This window comes from Schistocerca piceifrons, chromosome 7 (genome assembly GCF_021461385.2).
Source record: "Schistocerca piceifrons isolate TAMUIC-IGC-003096 chromosome 7, iqSchPice1.1, whole genome shotgun sequence".
NCBI classification, from domain to species: domain Eukaryota; kingdom Metazoa; phylum Arthropoda; class Insecta; order Orthoptera; family Acrididae; genus Schistocerca; species Schistocerca piceifrons.
Window position 1 is genome coordinate 271138546 of NC_060144.1, and position 19622 is coordinate 271158167.

General features: G+C 37.9%; 1 protein-coding gene across 1 annotated transcript in view; it reads right to left on the bottom strand.

The window, feature by feature from the left end:
* Positions 1 to 19622, bottom strand: part of LOC124805269 (sorbitol dehydrogenase-like) — a 139174-nt gene that overhangs the window by 85180 nt on the left and 34372 nt on the right. The window contains exon 3 of the mRNA XM_047265779.1: positions 12542 to 12706. Within this exon, the coding sequence (XP_047121735.1) occupies positions 12542 to 12706 (165 nt within the window). The remainder of the gene's footprint in view (positions 1 to 12541; positions 12707 to 19622) is intronic.

Consider the following 19622-nt stretch of genomic DNA (forward strand, 5'->3'; position numbering starts at 1 on the left):
ATATCGGTGTGGTTCCTGTTGACTCTATCAGCAGGTGGGACTGTACTAGGCATGGCCTTCACCTCAACAGGAAAGAGAAGGGAAAACTGTCTGGGCTAATAGCAAATAACTTGGGGGGGGGGGGGGGGGGGTCACTGTTACAAGTGGTAAAGTACCAGTGGTTACAAGTGACAGATCAGCTGTTTTTTTAGGGTAGGAAGGGCAGAAACAAAAGTTGTTCAGAGACTGGCTGAAAATGACATTCAAATTGATAAAACAGGCAGCCAGAAAGCAAATTTTAATGTACACAATTTGCACAGACAGCCTACGATTGAAACTAATGATACTCAAAAATTGGCAGGAAAATTAGGTTCATCCAGGTGTAATTCAGCCAGTGCACAAAATCAGCTATCACTATTGCATCAGAATATCCGAGGACTAAGGGGTAAGTTTAATGAGTTGCTTATTTGTGTTGAAGAATTAGAGTTGAGCAAACCAGATATAATCTGCCTCTCTGAACATCATGTGACCACTGGTATAGATATGTTAAATGTTGCAGGATTCAGGTTAGCTTCTTATTTCTGTAGGGGAAATATGGAGAAAGGAGGACTTGCCATATTTGTCAGAAACTGTTTTGATTTCAAGAATATTGATATTAATAAATTTTGCTCAGAGCAGCACTTAGAAGCTTGTACAACAGAAGTAGTATTTCATAATGAGTCCTTTATAATAGTAGGTATAAACAGATTACCTTCAGGAAATTTTAACCTCTTCATAAAAAATCTGGAAGCTCTGCTGTCCCACCTCATAGCAAAAAACAAGGAAATAAATGTGAATTTATTGCAAAGCTCGGTTAGTCAACAATTATTGCAGTCAGTAACACTATCAATCAATTTAGTTCCTACTGTGAACTTTGCTACTAGGATATATAAATGCTCTGAGACTACTATTGATAATATCTTCGTAGACAAATCTAGGGTAAAAATTCATACCACAAAACCAATAGTAAATGTGCTATCTGATCATGACATGCAGCATCTTGTGTTAAATGTTGAAACTTGTCACGATAAAAAATCTATTAAATCTGAGTACAGGAGGGTAATAAATAAGTCAAAAATTGAGAAATTCAGGAAATTGCTCAAAGACATGGACTGGATAGTTGTTTTCAATACATCTGACTCAAATGGAAAATACAAAGCATTCATTAATAAAGTTGCCTCCACTTTTGAGAATTGTTTTCCCCTAATGGTAACTCAACTCACACACAAGTCAAAAAATAAACTGTAGATTACACAAGGAGTAAAGATATCACGTGGGACAAAAAGGAGACTCTATCTACTATCTAGGAGCAGCTCTGAGGTTAGAATTGTAATGCATCACTAAGAATACTGCAAAATATTGAAGCAAGTAATCCAGAAATCAAAGTAGTTTTATTACGAGAAAATATAATTACATCAGGTAACAAAATAAAAACTGTATGGGATATTGAAGACAGAGACAGGTGGGGCCAAACGGGAACAGATAGCTTTAAAAATAAATGAAACTTTGGTAACAAGTATAGTTAGTATTGCAAACCTCTTAAACAACTATTTGTTTCATTTCTGTTACTGGCAGCTTGGGGTTATCAGGTTCGGTGAACAGTGCAATGGAGTATCATAGACCAGTCTTTAAAAACAACTGCAGTAAAATGGAAATGAGACTCACATCTCCCAAAGGAGTAGCATCTTTCATAAAGAGTGCTTATGCAAGTTAAGTTCTATCTTAATTTATTTGTGTAATCAGTCACTTATCGGTGGAACATTTCCAGACTGGCTAAAATATGCTGAAGTTAAGCCTCTTTACAAGAAGAGGGATTAAGAGATACCATCAAACTATTGACCAATTTCACTTTTGCCAGCTTTCTCAAAAATATTTGAGAACGTTGTGTTCAAGCATCTCCTTAAGCACCTGACTGCAAATAATATACTTTCCAAGTCACAATTTGGATTTCTGAAGTGTTCTGATATAGATAAAGCTATTAACACTTACAGTGAGAATGTACTTAAATAATTAGTTAGTAAGTTACAGGCTACTGGCATTTTTTGTGACATGTCAAAAGACTTTGACTACCGGTATGTGAACAACAGCATTCTCCTAACTAAATTAGAGTATTATGGTGTCACTGGCAATGCTGCGAAATGGTTTGAGTCTTATCTATCTAACAGGAAACAAAGGGTGTCATTGCAAAATACCTGCGCATTAACCATCAGTCTTCATCTGACGGGAATTAATTACATGTGGTGTTCCTCAAGATTCCATTTTGAGTCCATTGCTTTTTCTTGTGTATATTAATGACCTCTCATCTGTTACACTGGCAGATGCTAAGTTTGTTTTGTTTGCAGATGATACAAACATTGCAATAAGTAGCAAGTCAAGTTCTGATTTAGAAATAGCTGCTAATCAAATTTTCAGTGAGATTAATAAGTGGTTTAAAGCTAATTCTTTGTTATTAAACTTTGAGAAGACCCATTATATGCAGTTCAGAACCTGTAAGAGATTTGCTTCCAGCATGAGTATGATGTACGAAGATGTGCAGATCGAAGAGGTTGACAGTGTTAAATTTCTGGGATTACAACTTGATAATAAATTCAGTTGGGAAGGTCATACCACAGAATTGCTTAAACATCTAAATAAGTCTGAATTTGCTGTGAGAATGATGTCAGATGTGGGAGATATAAATAAAAATAACTTGCATACTTGGCTTACTTCCATTCTATTATGTTATATGGGATCATATTCTGGTGCAACTCATCAAACCGAGCAAAAGTTTTTAGGGTGCAAAAGTGTGTGATAAGAATCATTTGTGGTGTAAATTCCAAAACATCTTGTAGAAACCTGTTCAAAGAACTTTGTGTTCTAACCACTGCTTCTCAGTATATTTATTCCTTAATGAAATTTCTTGCAAGTAATACATCTCTATTTCCAACCAATAGCTCAGTACACAATATCAATACTAGGAATAAGAAGAATCTACAGAAAGGCCTAAAATCACTTACCTCGGTCCGAAAAGGGGTCCAATATTCAGTAACACACATTTTAATAAATAGCCAGCAACCATTAAAAACTTGGTTTCAGATAAAGCACAGTTTAAACAGAGTTTGAAAGACTTTTTGATAGGCAACTCCTTCTACTCCATAGATGAATATTTCAACAGAGACTGTTAAGTCAACTTAAATAAAAATATCTGTTAGATTTCAGTTTTGACAACACTTGGTCACAACAATTAAGATTAGATATTTTGAGTATGATACATTTATTAATAGTGCATAACAGTGTTTCATTCTGACAATGTGTTAATTCTGTAAATATTAGCTGTCCTAGTTTACTGCATTGTATTAACTTATTTTCGACTACCTCCTGACAAATGATCAGGGTAGCAAGTATTATATTCAAATGTTTTATGTTTTTATGTCATACTTTTTGACATGTTCCACACCCACGAGAATAATCTCATTTTTTGGGTCTGTGGAACAAAAACTGAATCTAATGTAATCTAATCTAATCTTTGCACTTGTGTCTATATTTCATTACTTGAGCTTCATACTGATACAGTAGAAACCCACTAATCTGGTACCTTCAGGACCTTGATGGTGCCAAATGACCAAAAATGCCAAATAACCGAGCTTCATCTGAAATAGCTGTGAACAGAATGTGAGACAAGCAGTAAGCAATAGGCAACCAGCATTTGATTGTTTGTTGTACATTCTCCACTTTCACCAACGTGATAAAAATGTATAACACTGTATAAACAACATGATACTGTAATAAAAACATTTTAGAGAAGAAATAAAAATTATTGCATACATCTTGTAATTTAATTTTAAGATTTGATGTTAAGTTCAGGAAAATACAGTATTATACTATGACACAGTACTGTATATGTTATATACTACAGTGCATACAGTGTTTCTGTATATTTTATTCACTTGGAAATAAGACCTAATGTCCTTTTGTTCACAAATTTAGAAGGTCTGCAGTGCTGCAGGATTTACTTTCAGCAACTCTTATAAATGTATTAATAATGGCAGCTGCTTCATTCCAGGTAGGTGGAGGTGTTGATTTTTTTGCATCAGCCCCCTCTTCTTCACTGGGTTCAACATCTGGTGGTTGAAGTTCTTGTTGTGGTTCTATCACACTTTCTAATATCAGTTCATCTGACTTTCTTCAATGAAAGATTCTTTACTGTCATTGTCTATGCAGTCTAAAACTTCATCAAACAAAAAACTCTTATTTCATTTTGAGCAACACCTAACAGTTCAACAACATCATCATTTTCAATTGGAATAGCTGAGTCTATTTCTTCTTCATAGGGTTCGGCCAGAGTTTTTGCCAAGACTTTAAAAGGATAGTATGCTTAACTTTATTCCATGCCAAAGCAGCTCCAAAAATATGATATTTAATGTCAGAAATTTTTTGAAAATCCACCACTCAACAGTTTGAATTGATAAGCTCTTGAAGAAAAGAAGCCCTGTAAGAACATGTGAAATTCTGAACTCCTCCCTGGTACACTGGCTGAATCAGGGAAGTAATGTTTGCTGGAATATATGTGGTGAATGTTATCCCTGAGATAAATTCAGACACAGGAGGCTGGACACTTATCTAGCAACAATACAACCTTGCTCTGTTCAGGCAAACCAAGATTTTTTTAAATGTCTCTCACAGAAGGTGTGAAATTATGGGAAAACCAGTCTTAAACAATTCTGAAGTCATCCACGAATTCTAATTAGCTCCATAAATTACAGGAAAATTTAAAATGCCATTAAAAGCTCTTTGCTCTTCGTATTTGCCAATAAAATTAGGTGTCATCAGCATGTGGTTGCCTGAAGCATTTGTACACAATAAAACTATCAACAGACTCTTGGTAAATAAAAAAAGAGAGACTTTGGTGCACTTTTGATCCTTAACTTTCAATGAGGAACTTTGTGTTCTGCAGCTGCATTTTGATCTGCCGATCATGACTCCCCACCCACTTCAAGCTTCCAAATTCCATGCTGAGTTTTATCAGTATAGCTTAACCATAAGAAAATACACATTCAGTTTCTGATAACCTGAAATTGTCATGGAATTGTTTACCTTTTCCAACCCCAGTTACAAGTTTTCCATCAGACCTTTTAGCACAGAACCACTTATACAAAGTTTCATCCATCCAATCTACTTAGGGCTTTTTCAAAGTTTTTTGTGATTCAGTGTCTTTCATTGCAACTGCCTGTGAGCAAACTTTTGGAGTTTGCCTTGTTTTTAATATCATAGTCTGTTGAGGAACCAAATTTATATTATTCCATAATCTTATTTCTATTCTCACATTTCTCAGTCTAGTTAATATCAAGCTTTTGTTGCATCATAAGCATAATATGTTTGTGTTTCACTTCCACCTTGTTTAGAGAGGTACTTGATTGAGAAGACATTGGTGAACGACAGAAGCTGTCTGACAGGTGACTGAAACAACTGTTGCCACTACATGACAGAATTCTTGACTACTGCTGAGTGTGACTGAATTCTGCTGAATGTGTCCAAAATATTCAGTATGTATGAAAAGATGCTGGATTATTGAATGTGCCAGACTATCAGTTGCCAGACTGATGGGCTTTTACTGTACTTGCAGTGTTTTTAATCCTTAGGGCAAAGTTGATTTCCTCCATTATTATGCTAGGGAATACCTTATCTAAGTTATATTTCTAAAAATTCATTCATTTTATGAAGAGTTTGATCTAAGGGGAAAGTTTTTCAGGTTTTTGAATAACTAACCATTATTTATTTCCTTTTTATATTGACATGGAATTTATTCTACACCTTCATTCCAAACATAGAATCTCCGTTTTGTACTTTCATGAGAGTTGCAGATTCATGCTGAAAATTTTTATCTATCATCTCTCATGACTGTGAATGTCACAGTTTATCTGAAATATTTACCTATGGTTGAATATGAATGTCATCAGTGAGGGCATAAATTCATGTGTAAGTGTAAATATTCTCAGACATATGAAGAGATTCCTGCAGGATATCCTTTTTAGTAACACCATATATTAACCTTACTGCCCATTTTTGGTTTTAAATTTTTCTCATTTCTCCATAAGATTATACCATAGGAGAGTATAAAAAGAAGATATGCAAAATATGACAATAGTATTATTTGTCCGTCCACAAAGAGACAAATGGCTTTCAGTGCAAAACATGCTGAGCTAAATTTTTGAGCAGCCGATCAATATGCAACTGATTGTCCATCCCAGTTCCTAAGTGTTTTGTGTGTGGGTTTTTATTAATTTCCTGATTGTTTGTATTCATTTCACAAACTTGATGTTTTTATTTATTGTATGAAACTGCATTATATTAGTTTTTTTTAAAAAATAATGTTATTTTCTTTGCTGTGAACCATATGTATACTTGGTTGTTCACCAAAATCAGTTAAAACTCATTGCAAAAGTCTAGAAACATATCTTCCTTCTGATTCCTTTCCCACAACTCAGAATTCCTGGATGATCCTTCCTTCCTCTTTCCTACTACAACATTCCAGCACCAAAAGCTGTCAAATTTTCATTGCCCTTTATATATTTTACGTGTTACTCAGTTTCATCATCATCAATTTTTTTACATAGTCATGTAAAACAGCACAGTCATGGATTTTTCTGGCTTTACTGCAATAATCTATTTTCCTATTCATCACAGAACCAACACCTTGTACACCATTTGCTGAAGCTACTGTTTTTGCTCCACTATCATTGTAGATCTGAGACTGCTATTGATAATACCTTTGTAGACAAATCTAGCAAAAATAGTCATAACACAAAACCAATGGTAAATGAGGTATCTGATCATGACATGCAGCATCTTGTGTTAAATGTTGAAACTTGTCAAGATAAAAAATCTATTAAATCTGAGTACAGGAGGGTAATAAATCAGTAAAAAATTGAGGCTTTTAGGAGACTGCTCAAAGACACGAACTGGATAGATGTTTACAATATTTCTAACTCAAATGGAAAATACAAGGCATTCATTAGTAAAGTTGCTTCCTCTTTTGAAAATTGTTTTCCCCTAAAGGTAACTCAAATCAAACAGAAGTTTAAAAATAACCCATGGTTTACACAAGGAATAAAGATATCATGTGGAACAAAAAGGAGACTTCATCTAATATCTAGGAACAGCTCTGATGTTAGCAACTAACAGTTTTATTATGAGAAGAAGATAATTACATCAGAATAATAATAATAATAATAATAACAATAATAATAATAATAATAATTATTATTATTATTATATGTCTTATATTGGAGACAGAGACAGGTAGGGCCAAAAAGGAAGAGGAACAGATAGGTCTAAAAATAAATGAGATGATGGTGGCAAGTGCATTTAGTATTGCAAAGCTCTTGAACAAGTATTTTGATTCTGTTATTGACAGCTTGGGGTTATCAGGTTTGGTAAACTGTGCAATGGAGTATCTGAAACCAGTCTTTGCAAATAACTTCAGTAAAATACACAAATCAAAAAAAGTTTTGCATCAGCCTGGTTCCCAAAACTCCTGAGGATAGATGTTGACTGCGGATATTGTATCACAGACACAGACCCTTTGACTGTTCAGAGATGTCACTAAACCTGCCCAAAGATGTAAACAACCATGTCTCAGCAGTGCCTATTATATGGAGGCGGTCTGACAGCCTATCAGTTCCAGTCATTCCACCATGAAGGAGGTACACAGCTCGTGTTGTCTGTAGTTCAACCATGCCTAGATGGTCAATACTGTGGTTTGATCGCATCTGCATTGTTATTTTGTGCCAGGATGGGCTCTCAACAAGGGAAGTTTCCAGGCATCTCAGAGTGAACCAAAGCGAAGTTGTTCAGACACGGAGGAGATACAGAGAAACAGGAACTGTTGATGACATGCCTCGCTAAGGCCGCCCAAGGGCTACTACTGCAGTGGATGACAGGTACCTACAGATTATGGCTTGCAGGAACCATGACAGCAACACCACCGTGTTGAATAATGCTTTTTGTGTAGCCACAGGATGTCGTGATATTACTTAAACTGTGCGCAATAGGCTGCGTGATGTGCAACTTCACTCCCGACATCCATGGCAAGGTCCATCTTTGCAACCACAACACCATGCAGAACAGTACGGATGGGACAACAACCTGACAAATAGACTGCTCAGAATTGGCATCACATTCTCCTCACCAATGAGTGTCGTGTATGCCTTCAATCAGACACTTGTCGGAGATGTGTTTGGAGGCAACCCGGTCAGGCTGAACATGTTAGACACACTGTCCAGCGAGTTTAGCAAGATGGAGGTTTGCTGATGTTTTGTGGTGGCATTATGTGGGGCTGACTCACACCGCTGGTGGTCATGGAAGGCACCGTAATGGCTGTACTATACATGAATACCATCCTCCGAACAGTAGTGCAACCATATCGGCAGCATATTGGCGGGACATTCGTCTTCATGGATGACAATTCTCACCCCTATTGAGCACACCTTGTGAATGACTTCCTTCAGGATAATGACATTACTCAACTAGAGTGGCAACATGTTCTCCAGACATGAACCCTGTCCAACATGCCTGGGAGAGATTGAAAAGGGCTGTTTGTGGATGATGTGACCCACCAACCACTCTGAGGGGTCTATGCCAAATCACCGTTGAGGAATGGGGCAATCTGGACCAACAGTGTCTTGATGAACTTGTGAATAGTGTGCCACAGTGAATATGATGAACTTGTGAATAGTGTGCCACAGTGAATACAGGCATGCGCCAATGCAAGAGGATGTGCTACTTGGTTTTACAGGTACCAGTGTGCATGGCAGTCTGGACCACCACCTCTGAAGGTCTTGCTGAATGGTGGTACAACATGCAATGTGTGGTTTTCATGAGCAGTAAAAAGGGTGGAAATGATGTTTATGTTGATCTCTATTCCAATTTTCTGTGCAATTTTTGGTACTCTCAGAACTGAGGTGATGCAAAACGTTTTTTGATATGAGTAGAAATGACACTCATGTCTCTGAAAGAAGCAGCACTCATCATGAAATCTTTAAAATCTAAGTATCTAGTGGTTATGATAACATGTTAATGTAGTTAATCAAAGAATGCTGGTGTGAGTTGAGTTCCATCTTAAGTTATTTGTGTAATCAATCTCTGTATCAGTGGGACATTTCCAGTCTGGCTATAATATGCTGATGTTAAGCCTCTTTGCAAGAACGGGGATAAAGGATACTAACAAACTATCGATCAGTTTCGCGTTTGCTGGCTGTTTTAAAATATTTGAAAAGGCTGTGTAAAGCATCTCCTTAAGCATTTGACTGCAAATAATAAATTGTCCGTGTCCCGGTTTAGGTTTCTTAAGAGTTCTGATATAGAGAAAGCTATTTATATGTACAGTGAGAATGTACTTAATTCATTAGAATACAAATTAGAGGTTACTGGCATTTTTTGTGGCCTGTCATAGGCATTTGACTGCGTGAATCACAGCATTCTCTTAAGTAAATTATAATATTATGGTGTCACCAGCAGTGCTGCAGAATGGTTTGAACCTTATCCAACTAACAGGAAACAAAGGGTGTTACTGCAAAATATCTGTGTGGTAAGCAGTCGGTCTTCACCTGACTGGAGTCAAATACATATGGTGTTCCTCAAGGTTCCATATTGGGTCATTTGCTTTTTCTTGTGCACATTAATGACCTTTCATCCATTACATTGACAGATATTAACTTTGTTTTGTTTGCAGATGATACACACATTGCAATAAGTAGCAAGTCAAGTTCAGATTTAGAAATGGTTGCTGATCAAATTTCACTGACATTAATAGATGATTTGAAGCTAATTCACTGTCATTAAACTCATTATATGGGACACGCATTATATGCAGTTCAGAACATGTAAGAGATTTCCTTACAGCATGTGTATAATATATGAAGACCTGCAGATTGAAGAGGTTAACAGTGTTAAATTCGTGGGATTACAGCTCAATAATAAATTCTGCTGTGAAGGGCATACCACAGAATTGCTGAAGTGCCTGAACAAGTCTATATTTGCAGCGAGAATGATATTGTGCAAAAATGTGTAATAAGACTCATTTGTGTCATGAATGCAAAAAACATAATGTAGAAATGTTTTCAAGAAACTTTGTATTCTAACCACTGCTTCTCATTATATTTATTCCTTAATGAAATTTTTTGGAAGTAACATATCTCTATCGCCACCTAATAGCTCAATACATAGTATCATTACTAAGAATGAGAACTATCTATATAAGGGCTTAAAATGACTTACCTTGAGTTAAAAAGGGGTCCAATATTCAGGAAGATGCAATTTCAATAAATTGCCAGCAACCATTAAAAACTTGGTTTCTTTTTAAACAGAGTTTTTGATTGGTAACTCTTTCTACTCTATAGATTAATAACAGGGACTGTTAGACCAGCTTCAGGGCAAAAATGTCTGTCAGATTTTAGTTTTGACAGCACTTGGTCACAGCAGACAAGATTAGGTATTTTGTGGATGATAAATTTATTAAAAGTGCATAACTATGTGTCATTCTGACAGTGTGTTTATTCTGTAAATATTAGCAGTCCCAGTTTATTGTAATGTATTCACCTATTTTGACAATGTCCTGACAAATGATCAGGGTAGTTAGTAGTATATTCAAATGTTATTTTCTTACAGTATACTTTCTGGCTTTTTCTATGCCCAAAAGAATCATCTCATTTTTGAATCTATGGAATGAAAACTGAATCTAATGTGATCTAATCTAAACTAGAAATCCCTGTCCTCTTTTCATTTAACTTCACTAAAACCAGTTAAATACAACCTAATATAATATGCATAGATAAAACACTCTTCACCAAGGAGCGGCAGGATAAAATACATCAGAGATGTAGTCACACACGATGTCTTGAGGCCAGTAGCACTGTCTTGTGGCATAAGAACTAAATGGAAATAAAGGATGATGAAGAAAAAGAAGTGGTGCAATTTTTGTTCCCTTCATGTTCTGTTATATCCCATATTATTTAATGTTATTTTAAATACAAGTTGAAACCCAGCTAACTAATGAAAGTGCAATATGATGTAGTTAAATTCTTGTCATCTTGCACAGGCTTTCTTGTAACATATTAATTTCTAAGAATTTATTTGCAAAAATGCATACTTGACTTGTACAATATCATAAGCATGAATTGTACAATATTATGATTTGTTGGATCAGTCAAATAAATATAATGCAATACAATTTGGGTTTCCTAAGGAGCACAAGAGATATGAAACAGCATGTTACTGGACTGTTTAGTTACAATTTCTTGCAACCTACAGATATTTACTGAAGAATAACTTTGCGTTTTAAGAAGAAGAAATAGGTAATAAGCAGTGAGAGACGTGATGAATTACAGAAAGGCGATGTATACCAAGACAATAATCTGATGTTTTGTTCACTACACTTTGAAATTAAACAGTTTATGAATTCATAAAATATGAAATCTATGGAAGGCAGTACCTACATTATTTAATATACTAAATAAGCCCCCATAAATGTAGTGGAGGAGAAAACTATCACACAGGTGAGACAATAAATTGACAAAACAATAAAACTGTCTCAGGACCCAACTGATTATGCTATTGTTGCTACATTGAAACCACCAACATCAGAATTTTTCAACACATTCATCTATCGAAGAAAAAGTAATTACATTAAACAAATATTCATGAATTGTAAAGTAGAGTGAAGTGCAACAATGAGCAAATCTTCTGATTCTGTGCAAAACCATTACATTTCAAAGAAAATGCCATTCAAAAGAAGAGAGCAACAGTAATATATGCTTCTTATGGCTGAAATACTGTATTTACATTATTTTTCTTTCATAAGGATGAGCTGCAATTATATTAATTTTTGAGAATATTTCTTCATGAAGATATTGTAGTTTATGCCATTTCAATCATGAGTTTTGGGTCTGTTTACATTTATTTCACTGTTATTTAGGTCTCTTGATATCATACTTTCTAATGCTTGGGCTCAAACTAAGCATTTTTGTAAACTAAGTGGATAAACGGTTAGAAACACATATTAATGTTATGGCACATGTGACATTAAGTGGGGAATGGCTTTCTAACTACTGTATTAGGGGCATCAACATGTGTTCATCTGTCAGACAGTAACAACTTTCTCAGCAGTGAGTGTCACAGCTGTACATGTTAGATTGTGGTACCAGTTTCAACTACCATTTGAAAACTAGGTTTCACCTGTCTTCATTAGCAATTTATTAATGATAATTTAATATGATTTTTAGAAATTTGCCACGATAACTATTTCTCTCTTGGCTCATCCTAAAACCTAAAGGTTTCCTCGTGGTAGTGGTAGCTAATTGATAATATGAACTACTTACTGAATTTGTTTCTATTTCTGTTTCATTGTAACATATGAAATTCCAGATAGAAGTCACTTGTTTACCTACACACTTTATACAGCAAATGATATATCATTTAATCTGAACTTTCAAACACAAAACTTTATTTTAACCATTGGGTGCATTCCTTCCCAAATGCATATACTTACCTATTTTGAGATTCTTGACTCCTGGTCCAAGCTTTGTAATGATTCCAGCTCCTTCATGACCAAGAACCATAGGTTTTTCTACAACACTTTTTCCATTATAACCGTACTGCACATAATGAACATCAGAACCACATATGCCTACACATGACATTCGTATCTGGACCTCTGGAACAGAATAGGTTAAAGGTTTCATAAAGAGCTTTAGGCAAATGGTTTATCTTTAATTGTAGTAAGATAAATATTTATCTTATGCAAAAAGGGCTAGTAAAAATAATGATGGGAATACCAATGCAATCAGCTACCAAACTTTTATTTTGAGAACTAAATATATTTCCAACACCCTTTACTTACATTCTGTAAACAATACATTTTATGTTATAAAAGTCCTTAGATCTGTTTTCAGAAAATGGGGAGATGTACAGACATGACACACAAACCAAGGAAAACATTCATCAGGTGAACCAAAGATTAAGCAGAAGTCATGTTGGGATAAGAATTACTACTTTTTAACAAACTATCTGTCTTCATTAGAAACAAAAACAATACTTTCATGAATAATTTAAAACATACTAACACAGCACACTTTTTATCCTACTTATTTTGTACCTGAAGGCAAACATGTATTGATTCTATAACTTGAATCTTAAGAAAAATATTTTTTATAAACACTAAGTGCATGGTGGTAACTATATCCTAGTGTCTTATATACTGGGTGTTTTAAAATGGATATAGAGTTTTCAGGCTTTGTAGCAGTTTTATATTCAACTTACAATAACATCAAATGAAATAGCAACTCAGACAGTTTTTCTTACAAGTGTTCAGAGTGAGCAGCATTCACCACACAACACTCAAGTCAATAGGCAAGTTCTTCCCAGACCTTGTTTAGTGTGTCTGGAGTAATTTTTGCAACAACTGCTTCAATCCTGTTTCTTAATTCCACTAGATCAGCTGGTAGTGGATGCACAGACAAATGATCCTTTATGATCCTCCAAAGGTAAAAATCACTTTGCGTCAGACTGGGTGAATCTGGAGGCCATTGAAACAATATAGATAATGAAAGCCATGATGAAGAGTGTGGGTCAGCTGTTCAGTCCAGAATGGTATTGGGTTATTAAGGGTGTGTGGTTCTTTGTAGCTGACTGTTGGGGGTGGTGGGTTGATTGATGTTGTGTGGGGATATGGCAAGAGAAATTTGTTTACAGACTAGGTCTGCAGGTTCTGTGAAGGCCTTTGTGAGACATTCAGCATACTGTGTAATGGAGTTCTTGCTACTGCAGATATGCTTTCCCTGGTCGATCAGGCTGTATGGAAGGGATATTTTTGGTGTTGAAGGGATGTCAGCTATCAAAATGCAGGCACTGTTGGTGCTCGGTGGGTTTAATGTAGACAGACATGTGGATGAAGCCATCAGAGAGAAAGAGGTCAATGTCCAAGAAGGTGGAATGCTTGGTTGCAGAGCACCAAGTGATGTGGATGGGAGAGAAGGTGTTGAGGTTGTGGAAGAATGAGAATAGGGTGTCTTGACCCTGAGTCCATATCATGAAGATATCATCAATGAACATGGACCAGGCCAGACATTTGGGGTTTTGGGAGGGTAGAATGGTTTCCTCTAGATGGTGCATAAACTGGTTGATATAGGAGGGTGGCATGCTGGTGCCTATGACTGTGCCTCAGATTTGTATTTAAAGCCTCCCTTCAAAGGTGAAGTAGTTTTGTGTTTGGATAAAGGAATTAAGATGTCTGAAGAATGAGGTAGTGGGTTTACACATATCTTACACCATACACCTTACACGCATCTTACTAACTTTGTCCTAACACACAGCTACTTCTCCTTTGAAGGGAAGTTATACAAATGTATCTGTGGCACTGCCACTATTCCAGCCTGTTTATGGACAATCTAGAATAAACCTTACTAACCCCCCTAAAACTCCAAACCCCTAGTCTGGTTCAGGATAATTGATGATATCTTCATGATCTGAACTCAGGGCCAGGACACCCTGTCTTCATTCCTTCTCAATCTCAACCTTGTCTCCCCTCCACTTCACATGGTTGTTCTCAACCCAATGAGTGATCTTTGTGGAGGTGGACCTCCTCTTCTCTGATGGCTCCATTCATACCTCCCTCACATTAAATCTACCAACCATCTGCAATACTTACATTTTGACAGCTACCATTTCTTTCACACCAAATAATCCCTCCCATAATGCCTTGTCACCTGGGGATAAAGTATCAGTGGTGACAAGAACTCCCTTGCCCAATATGCTGAAGATCACATAAAAGACTTCACAGGTGGCTACAATGCCTCAGACCCAGTCTGGAAACAGATTTCCCATGCCATATCATCACACACTCTCAATTTTCCCACCTCCCACAAGAACCAGCTACAAAGGAGTGCCCCCTTCATCACCCAATACCACCTCAGACTGGAACCCTGAATGACATATTTCATCGTGACTTTGATTAACTACCATCATGCTCGGAAATGAGGAACATCATATCCAAGTTCCTTTCCATTGCCCCTCAAACCTCCATACCACCCTAGTCCATCCATACACAACAGGGATATGATCCCTGTGGAAGATCCAGGTGTATGACCTGTCTAATGCATCCACCCAGCACGTACTATTCCAGTTATCACGAGGTTATCCCACCCCAGCAGAGGCCAGTTCACCTATGAAAGCAGCCATGTCATATATAAGCTCTGCTACAGTCATTGCACAGCTTTTTACATTGCTATGACTACTAGACAGCTGTTCACTAGAATGAATGGCCACACCAAACTGTGGCAAGAGCAAAGTGGATCACCCTGTGGCACAACATGCAGGTGAACACACCATGCTTGATTTCATATGTTGCTTCACACCTCAACCATCTGAATCCTCCCCTCAATCACTAGCTTTTCTGAACTGTACACATGAGAGCTATTTGTTGTGACAAGTGTGAAATTAACTTTGAAGCAACATTTACCATCTGACATGTTCACACAATGCAATCTGAGAATAATCTAAAAGTGTCAAAAATCAACAACGGCATAAATATATAAACCAAAGAAGAAACACAAAGCCAATGATATTACTTCTAAATGTAATCACTGTACAACTTGTGCACTTCACTTCTGCACCTTGATGCACCCCACTCCCCCACCAAGTGTTAACAATGTCTGTAATTAAACTTGACCTGGCATTCAAACTGTGCGACAAATATTCTTGTGGAGTCATCAGTTGTAGAACTCAGTGTCTGTGGTGGGTTATCAGCAGTACATGATGGGATAGTGGATGGTTCAGGCATGTCCATAAGTGGCGTGGTAGGTGATTTGTGTGTGCCAATATCAGCAGCACTAAAGGCAGGTTTTAGGCAATCAATGGAATCTGTTGTTGGCATACCGATGATGTCAACTCTAGATGTTGTATCCTCCCTGCAAAGTATGGTATATGACCCTTCATATGGTGGTTGGTTTATATACTGCTGAATGAACTCTTGTTTGCAGCTCAACAAATCAACAAAGATGAATGGGCAACAAGTCACTTGCTCACTTGCTACAATAGGCCAGAGTTGTTGCATCTTTGTGCATAACTTGCTAACAAAATCTGATGCAGTCATAATAGTGTCCAACGTGGTGCACAGGAACTCACCATGTAGTCTAATTGGTTGCCTATAGACCAGCTCAGCTGTGGTTGTGTTCAGGTCATCTTCAATGGCTGTGCAGAGGCACAAGAGCAAGATCAGTAGTGTCAGTCCAATGCTTTGACTCGTGACACTGAAGAGATACTTTGAGCTGATGGTGTAAGCATTCTGTCAAACCATTCACTGTCAGGTGGTAAACAGTTGCCCAGATGTGTTTCATACCTAACAGAGTGGCAATTGACTTGAATAGATAACATCTGAATTGCCTGCCCTGGTCAGTAGTGATGTGTTAAGATACGCCAAAATTGGTAATCTGTCACCAGAGAAATGTAGTGTCAACAGTCTCGGTGGTGATATTTGACATGAGGAAGAGCTCCACCCAGTGAGTGAATCAGTCTAAAACAGTCAGACAGTAAGCAAATCCCCCTGATGGCAGCAATGGCCCAGTTATCTCAATGTGGACATGTTCGAACCATTGATTAGGTGGAACACACATGCCGAGGGGAGTACTAACATGAAGAGTGATCTTGTTACACTGACAGGCCATACACTGGTGAATAAAGGACTTACTGTCCCTGTCAATGTTAGGCCACTCAAAAGTTCTTTTCGTCAAATGTGCTGTAGCGTGAACACCAGGGTGAGACAGGTTGTGTAGTGATGCAATTGCTTGCTGTCAAAAACCTCGAGTCACGTACGGTCATGGCTTCGATGCATAGTCATTGCCATACAAACAAACATTTAACGTAGGTACTTTAATGCAATGTAGCTGAAGGCTAGAAGGCCAGGTCAAGACATCTTGCAGCTCCTCATGAGACTTTTGTGCTACAGCTAGCACCTCGTAATGAATGGCCATTGGGATCATCTCAGTGCACAAGAGAGTATCTGTTGGGACATTAATTTGTCTCTACACATAGGTAGTGTTGATTGTAAACTGTTCTATGAACTTCAAATGTTGAAGCTGGTGAGGCGATGCTTTGTCTGGGAACTAACAAAATGCATATGTCATTGGTTTGTGGTCCATGATGAGCACTGATCGTATACCTACAGCTACAGTGTGGCCCATATTGCTGTTGCTGGTGCATCAACCATTAAGGTGAGTGACACTTGCAGAACAGGGCGTGCCAATAGAGTGGTCTCAGTGATAGCAGACTTTACATTGTTGAAAGCTTCCTTGGCTTCACTATTCCACAAGAGTCTGTCACCTGGTCTATGCCAACTGCATAGGGGATCATTCAGTGGGGTGGCTACAATGCATGGTTCTGCACACAATCGTAATACAAGTTGATGATGTCTAGAAAATGACACAATTCACACACTGGTCATGGATAATTAACTATTGTGCCTTCCCTTTCTTGTGGTTGCAGGGGAGAGGTGGGGAGGGGGGGCAATGCAAGTAGCTACACTAACATTCCTAATGACCACAGCCTTACTGCTATTGAACACTACCTTTCCCAATGCCCTATGGATTTCAAACCCACAACCGCCTTCTTCATTGAAGGCATTATCTACAGACAGATCCGGGGTACGGCTGTGGACACCTGCATTGCACCATCCTATGCTAACCTTTTCATGGGACATCTAGAGGAATCCTTTCTAAAGACCCAGAATCCTAAACCCCTAATCTGGTTCAGATTCATTGATGACATCTTTGCTATCTGGATCAAAGATGAGGACATCCTATTCACATTCCTCCAGAACCTTAACAACTTCTCCTGCATTTGCTTCATGTGGTCCTACTCAACCCAACAAGCCACTTTCCTAGATGTTGATCTTCACCTTGAAGGTGGCTACATTAGTACCTCCATCAATATCAAACCTACTAACCACCATCAATACTTCCACTTCGACAGCTGCCACCCATACCATACCAAGAAGTCTGCGCCATACAGCGTAGCCACTCATGGTCATCGCATCTGCAGTGATGAGCAGTCCATCTCAAAATATACCGAGGGTCTCACTGAAGCCTTCACTGACCATAATTATCCTCCAAACCTTGTACAAAAACAAATCTCCCATGCCTTATCTTTCCAGCCTCCTATCAACTCCCAAAGCCCAACTGTCCAGCCACAGAGGAGCATTCCCTTCATAACTCAGTACCACCCAGGACTGGAGCAACTGAATTACATTCTCCCCCATGGTTTTGATTACCTCTTGTCATGAATTGAAATGAGAAATGTCCTGCCCACTATCCTTCCCACCCCTTCCACAGTGGTATTCCACCGTCCAATGAACCTACACAATATACTCGTCTATTCTTATGCAAGCCCTGCTCCAAATCCCTTACCTCATGGCTCATACCCCCGTAATAGACCAAAATGCAAGATCTGTCCCATACATCCTTACATCACCACCCACTCCAGTCCAGCCACAAATATCACCTATCCCATCAAAGGCAGGGTTACCTGTGAAACCAGTCATGTGGTCTACATGGTAAGCTGCAACCACTGTGCTGCATTCTATGTAGGCATGACAACCAACAAGCTTCCTGTCCACATGAATGGCCAATGACAAACTGTGGCTGAGAAACAAGTGGACCATGCTGTTCCTGAACATGCTATCCGTCGTTTCAATGACAGCTTTGACTCCATCACAGCCTGTGCCATATGGATACTTCCCACCGACACCAGGTTTTATGAACTGCACATGTTTTTTGTTGACATGTTCCACACCATAACATTTATCACGACTTTTATCCTTGTAACAAATAACTAACTTAATGGCATATTTGCAGACATTAATAAATGGTTCCTAGCCAATGTTTTGTCACACTATACACAGGTTCCTAATGGTGGGATCATTGTGCAAGGATCATGATGTGATAGTGGGCAGAGCAGGAAACATTACTGATAGGGATCAGGGCCTCGAAATTAACAGTACAGATAGCCTGCAAAAATCAGCAGACTCCTTTAAATGGGGGGATAGCAAGAATGGTGTCTCACAGGGTTCAATCTTGGGTCCCTTATTGTTCTTAATATAGAGGATGATTCAAAAAGAATACCACACTTTTGAAAATCTGTATGTAATCAGAGAAACATGGATGGAATATTGGATATTTAAATATGTGAAGAGCACTTAAGAAAGTTGTTTTTTTTTTTTTTTTTTTTTTTTTTTCAGCAGAAAACAAGTTCACAGAGGTTCAATATGACCCCCTACAGACACCTGATCAACATTAACACAATACTTGAACTTGTTCCATGCTCTCTGTAGTGTCTCCAGCGTAACTGTTTGGGTGGCTCCAGTTATTCCTTCTTTTAGTTCCTCAGTGTTAGCTGGTAGAGGTGGTCAAAACACCATATCTTTAACATACCCTATAGAGGTAAATTACAGGGGCTGAGGTCAGGCATCTTGGAGGCTAGTGATGAAGTGCTCTGTCATGAGATGCGTGATGGCTGATCCATTGCTGTGGGTACCATTCGTTCAAATAGGCACAGGCATCCTGCTGTAATACACCACTGGC